This window comes from Syzygium oleosum, unplaced genomic scaffold (genome assembly GCF_021117445.2).
Source record: "Syzygium oleosum isolate NSW1041296 unplaced genomic scaffold, Sole_v2.1 Sole_v2.01, whole genome shotgun sequence".
NCBI lineage: Eukaryota > Viridiplantae > Streptophyta > Magnoliopsida > Myrtales > Myrtaceae > Syzygium > Syzygium oleosum.
This window is the reverse complement of record NW_026607485.1, coordinates 13,110,158-13,116,524: the sequence shown is the minus strand read 5'-3', so window position 1 is coordinate 13,116,524 and position 6,367 is coordinate 13,110,158. Positions and strand designations below refer to the sequence as shown.

Genomic DNA, 6,367 nt, shown 5'->3' with positions numbered 1-6,367 from the left:
TCGTGACTAAATTCGTAATAAATTTGTCATGAATTTAACCACGAATTTAATTTCCTCCCCGCCCTCTCTCAAATTTGCCCGCCCTCACCCCAATTTCTCTCTCTCTCTCTCTCTTATTCCTCAGATCCCCCCTTCCGCCAAACACCTCTGTCGCTCCCTCCTCCCCTCCACCAGCCATGATGGCCACTAGGGGTGTCAATGGGTCGGGTCGGGCTTTCCTGATACCCGACCCGACCCGAAACGTAGAGGGTCGCGCTTGACCCGCCCCGCCCCTACCCAAGACCCTATTTAGCATTTAGCTTAGGAGATGGGTCGGGTAGGGTCGGGTCAGTGCTGGTGCCACAACGCCAAAACATCCTCCCGCTCAGTCTTTGTCCGGCGCCGACATCCCTTTCTCTCGCTTGAAGGGTCTATGGACGGGGCGGCTCCTCCGCCTCGCGTCGCCGTTTCCAGCAGCTCCCAACTTCCGGGAGGGCATGAAATGGACGGTGGTCAGCTGAGTCCCCGTCGCCGGCTCCCCCTCCTTCAACCCCCGGCGCTACAGCGGTGATTGGACCAAGATCTACCTCGTCATGGAGCTCGCTAGCCGCGGCGAGCTCTTCTCCACCGCGACATCAAGCCATAGAACCTACTTCCAGATGCTGCAGGCGCGCTCAAGGTCTCTGACTTCGGCCTCTCGGCACTTCTTGAGCAGCTCCGTGACGGGCTCCTCCACACGGCCTGCGGGACCCCAGCCGACACCGCCCTGGAGGTGGTTTGCCGCCGCGGCCACAATGACTCCAAGGCCGACGCCTGGTCCTGCGGCGCCATCCTCTTCGTCCTCCTCGCCGGTTTCATGCCGTTTGACATATCACAACCTCGTCTAGATCTAGGGTTAGAGAGGGAGAAGGAGAGAGAGAGGGAGTGGGGTTTGGTGGTTCTGCAACTTCTGTCTAGATCTAGGGTTTGTACGTAGAGAGAGAGAGAGGAGAGAGAAAAGGGAGAGAAAGGGATTTTTACGTGGAGAGAGAGAGGAGAGAGAAAAAGGAGAAAACGGGGTTCTGAAGGGTCAATGGGTCGGGCTTGATCCTACCCTAATTTTAATAATACCCGTATCTAAAAGCCCTACCCTATAAAAGCTGAGGCCCAACCCCAAAATACCCCAAATTTTAGGGTCGAGCCGGGCCGGCTCGGGTCTTTTTGACACTCCTAATGGCCACCCTCACCGCCACCGCCGCCGTCGCCTCCTCCTCCGTCGCCATCCGCCCGTTCCGCTCCCACAAGCCCTCCCGCGCGCCCGCCGGGGTCCGGTGCTCCGTCGCCGAGGGCCCCGCGATCTCCCAGCCGAGGGCCGCCGGCGGGGGACTGGTTGATTGCGTGGTGGTCGGGGGCGGGATCAGCGGGCTCTGCATCGCCCAGGCGCTCGCCACGAAGCACCGCGACAGGGCCCCCGACGTGGTCGTCACCGAGGCCACGGACCGCGTCGGCGGCAACATCACCACCGTCGAGAGGGACGGCTACCTGTGGGAGGAGGGCCTCAATAGTTTCCAGCCATTCCGAGGTTTGTACGTTCCCATTCCGAGGTTTTTCACTTGGGAATGTTGTTTGAAGAATTTGAAGCGATATTTGGGGAGCCCAAGGTGGAATGGTCGAGCGGAGGAGGTCATCCGCTGCGGCGGTTGTTGTATTATGTCCACGCTCCGGACCCTTCTCACCTCAGGATCCACGTCACGGATTTCCACTCCAACACTTGGGAGGCCATTCGCTCTGTTCATCAGCTCGAGGACATGGTCTGTCTTCTTGCCTTTTGATTCCCCTTTTTGTTTCATTTTATTTGGTTCTGTTCCTATTGGTACAGATTTCATTTTAAGGACTTTAGCTGTGGTGGGTGTTTTGTGAACGGGAAGGAGGGAAAGAGTCGATTTCGAAATTTTCTCGTTTGTTGGGTTGTGCTTAGTTTGATTGATCAATGAATGTAGTATGCTTTTATTATAAAATTAGTGAGACCAACATATAAATCTATGGGGGCACAAATCTTCTTCCTTTTTTGTATAAACCCTCTTTGGGAATCAAATAGTTATTTTGAGTGAGTAAATTGTTGGGAATGCATTCGTCTTATGGCTGGTTCCAATCTCCAGATCTCTGAGTTAAGTGGGGATGTAAAAGAAGCAAAAAAAAAAAAAAACAAGCAGAGATGAATAAAGGAGAAAATAAAATACAACTAGATCTAGTATGAGGTCGGCAATTAGAGCAAAAGAGATAGGATTTGTAGTTGGGTCTTTGAAAAGATAAGCAACTTTTACTTGGCCTTTATCCTTTATGTCAGGTTCACTAGAATATATATTAGCTTGGAACTTCCGGTTATCTCAGTATGAATTAGACATCTTTAGCTCCGTGTCAACAATTCCTGTTTTTCTCCACAAGGGATTGTGAGTACGTGATGTCCTTCAATGGTATCGCAGGTCTCTTTACTAGTTTGTATTTGTGGTGCACAATTTTGTGGAATGTAGGTAGTGGCTATGATTGATTTGATAGAAAAGAAGGTATAGTATGTGTTCTTGCTGGAAATTTCCTGGAAAAAATGGTTGCATTCTCCCTATGATTTCCTTTCTCTTGTCCTGGCATTGGATGTAAAATTCTTAGGTCCTTAAATCTCCTTGTTTGAAGATTTAATAGCTGGATCCACAGTCATTTCTAATTTGTTTAGGGTTCTTTCTTGTCCCTGAGCCTGATGTTTCTCAACTAGTCATTGGTGGATATATTGAGGTCACAATAACAACTTGAGCTGATGAAAAATGTCAATATCTACTAACATTCAGAGCCTAACTAGTGATAATTGTTTTTTACAAAACCGAACTAGCTGGCCCACTTACTCCGGGAACAGTGGTGTTACTGTTTGATCAAGGTCATTGTCAGTGTCATTCTCATCAAAAGTCTCTATGAGCTCTACGAAGAGAAAAATGAGTATATTGTTGTATTTTGAGACAACTGGTGAGAAACTATTTAGAACCTTAATGATTCTCATAACTACTATTCGACAGTTCGATTAGTTAAATACTTCCATCTTTCATATAGCTGTGAGGTAGTCATACTATACCTTTTGAAATGCAAGTGCAGAGGGACAACATTGGGATTGGTGGCTCTTGGTCTGAGTTCATTGACTATTTCGTGGCTCCAATAAAGTCTGAAGATGTAAAAGTTGTTCTGCATGGACAATCGGACTCAGGTGGTGAGTCTCGTTTGTTCTTTGCTCTTTTGTTGCCTTTACTAATTTATGCTCCTTATGTTATTACCTCTACCTAGTTATGTTCATCTGAGATTGCCGCTTTGATCTGTTTATTCGTGATATTTGGCAACTTGTAGAGGTGAAGTTTCTTCATGTGGCTTGAATTTGGATGTCATGTCATTTTCTGGAAAATATATATTTTTAGCTTCAAGGAATGTCCTAATGTGAAAAAGATCCTTTTCTCCTAGCAAGAGACTTGCAATTCTTAAAGTTTTAGAGTCTCATCCTTCACTGCAAAAGATCCTTTTCTCCGAGCAAGAGACTTGCCATTGTTGAAGTCTTAGATTCCCGGCCTTCACTGCAGTTATATCACGATGACGTTGCAGAAAAAGTGGCCACTAAAAGGTTGCAGTTGGGTGAGGGAAATCAAAGACTTCTTGAGTCACTCTGAGTTTCTTTTTCATGTAACTGCCTCAGGAATATTGCACAAGATATCTTTGACTATTCTTAATGAAATTGTAGATGGAGACTAATTTGCCGTCAATATCTTTTCAGTTGACTATGGGACTTTTTCTGTGTATTTGATTAAGACAAGCTTTACTGGACCTCTAAACGAAAGGTTTCTCAACTGTGATGAAATTGGTGCCTGATTGATGAGAAAGGTAACTTAATCTTGGATATCCACGGTTGAAATACCTTGTTGGTCAGAGTCACTAATGGTGATTCTGAAGATTTGAACCTGGTCTAATAACATATTCTCATCTTGTTGATGTATCTCTACAAAGAATAAATGTGTAGTTTGGTCAGTAAAAGTAGGACATTTGCTTCTTCCTTCATTATATTATTATGGTGTCTTTATGTGTTAAAATTTTGGAACTTGCTTAAAACTGTAGATGATATGCCAGTAGATAAACTTGAATCTTCTGATATGCGGCTGCTCGAAGCTGGTTGTAAAAAAGTTAGACTTGTAGTCAGGAGACTGGGAATTGTCATTATGTACCACGAAATAATGTAGCATTTAGGGTGTATCCTGCCCTATTCGACCGAACAACTTACTTTGGCTGTTTCACCCTATTTGCTGGTAAACTCAACTGCATTACTGTTGGAGTTGTCATCAAGATCTTTAGACACCCTAACAGATAACAACAGAAATTGAGAGACAACCAGTATCTTTCAGTTATTTTGTTTAGTAATTGTTGAGTCTATACTTATAGTTGCTCTGATCTGCTACTTCCTTGAGTATCATTTGACAGAGAAGCTGCAAAATAAGTTGACGTAGATGGGAGGCATCTTTTGAAAATTTTATGAGATTTCAGATCATCTGCTTTTGTTCTTGCAGGGGCTACATCTGCAAAGTTAGTTGCTCAGAAAGCCAAAGGAATGCCATTGATATTTGTTACTCTTGTAAAACTTGTGGATTTTGCTGCAAGGGAGGTGATGGGCAACCTGTCAATGCAGCTATTCATGGCATTCAAGAACACTCAGACTTCACTTGCATTCCTTGATAGGCGAGTGATCTTTACACTGTTGACCTTATTGTATGTTTTGCTATCAGTGAACCTATAAAAACTGGTAATGGACCATCCTCTACTGAAAATTGTAGATGAGGGTCGAGATCATATCTCCTTTGGTGCCCTGAACCAATGTAATGAAATGTATGAAGTGATATTAAATTGCCAATCCAGCATTCTTATCACTGATGCAATTGCTGGATTCCAGAAAATGCTCTGCATTGATCCTAGAAGAAGCAAGATGCTCTGCAAGAACTTCACGATCTTATTACCTCGAAGAGATCCCGAGCATGGCAAAATACCCTTGAGAGGATTATGTTCAAGTACATTGAGCTATGTGTTGATATGCGGAGGGGGAGATTTGCCAAGGATGTTCAAGTACATGGAAAATGTAGATGAATGTATTTCATTTTCATATTATTATAATAGTTTGATCACATTGAGCTATATGTTCAAGTACATGGAAAATGTAGATGAATGTATTTCATTTTCATATTATTATAATATTTTGATGTTATTAAGTGCTTAATCAATGTTAAATACAAATTCTAGAAATTAATTTTGCTTTAAATTACATTTAAAATCAAAAAAGAAAATGAAATACATTCATTTTGGTGGGTAATTTAAATTACCCACGAATTTTGCCACGAATAAGTTCGTCGCAAAAAACTGACCAAAAAAAAATTTGGTGGCAAATTAGCCACGAATTTTGCCACGAAATGTGTTCGTCGCAAATTAGCAATAAATTTTGCCACGAATAATTAGCAACGACTTTTGCCACGAAAATATTTCGTCGCAATTTCGCGACCAACAAAATTTTTTTAAAAAAAAAATAGCGACGAATTTTGCCACGATTACAGTTCGTAGTAAATTAGCGACGAATTTTGCCACGAATATTTAGCGACGAATTTTGTCACAAATAAAGTTCGTGGCAAATTAGCGACGAATTTTGCCACGAATACAATTCGTAGCAAATTAGCGACGAATTTTGCCACGAATACAGTTCGTGGCAAATTAGTCACGAATTTTGCCACGAATAATTAGCGATGAATTTTGCGACGAATTTTGTTTCGTGGCAAATTAGCCACGAATTTTGCCACGAATAATTGGCGACGAATTTTGCGACGAATTTTTTTTCGTTGCAAATTAGCGACGAAAATTGAAATTTTCCGTCGCAAAATTTTGCGACGCCCTATTAGCGACGAATTTTTTTCCGTCGCTAATTTCGTCGCAAATTCGTTTAGCGACGAATTTTGCCAAATTTTTCGCGGCAAAATTCGTGGCTAAAACCAACTTTTTTTGTAGTGCACTCTATTGAGGCATCGAGAGTTGGAGGTTCATTACATGACACAGGGTACACAAATTTAAAAAATTCCTTGAGGACATGAGAACGAGGTGGAATTCAAAGTGCAAGTTGTTCAAGAAGATATGCGAGGAGACGGTCTACTAACGCTCTACTCCACCACTCATCATGGATGTTCCGATCTCTTGTCGTTGACACCCCAATATCGGAGGATCGCTGAAGATTTTAAGAACTTATCATAGGTTTTCAGTGCTACGAAGGATGCTTTGAGCACAGGCAATTATCTATCAAGCAACGAGCCATTCCGTTTCTTTTCATGATGTTGGTTGAATTGGCGAACAAGGAGAG

General features: G+C 43.2%; 1 protein-coding gene across 1 annotated transcript; it reads left to right on the top strand.

Annotated features, from left to right (window-relative positions):
- The first annotated feature begins 1,191 nt into the window (after window positions 1-1,191).
- On the top strand, window positions 1,192-5,245 carry LOC130134594 (uncharacterized). The gene is made up of 2 exons (XM_056319559.1): window positions 1,192-1,769; window positions 4,545-5,245. The coding sequence occupies exons 1-2, from the start codon at window positions 1,192-1,194 to the stop codon at window positions 4,708-4,710; spliced, it is 744 nt and encodes a 247-aa protein (XP_056175534.1). The 3' UTR covers window positions 4,711-5,245.
- Window positions 5,246-6,367: the final 1,122 nt, after the last annotated feature.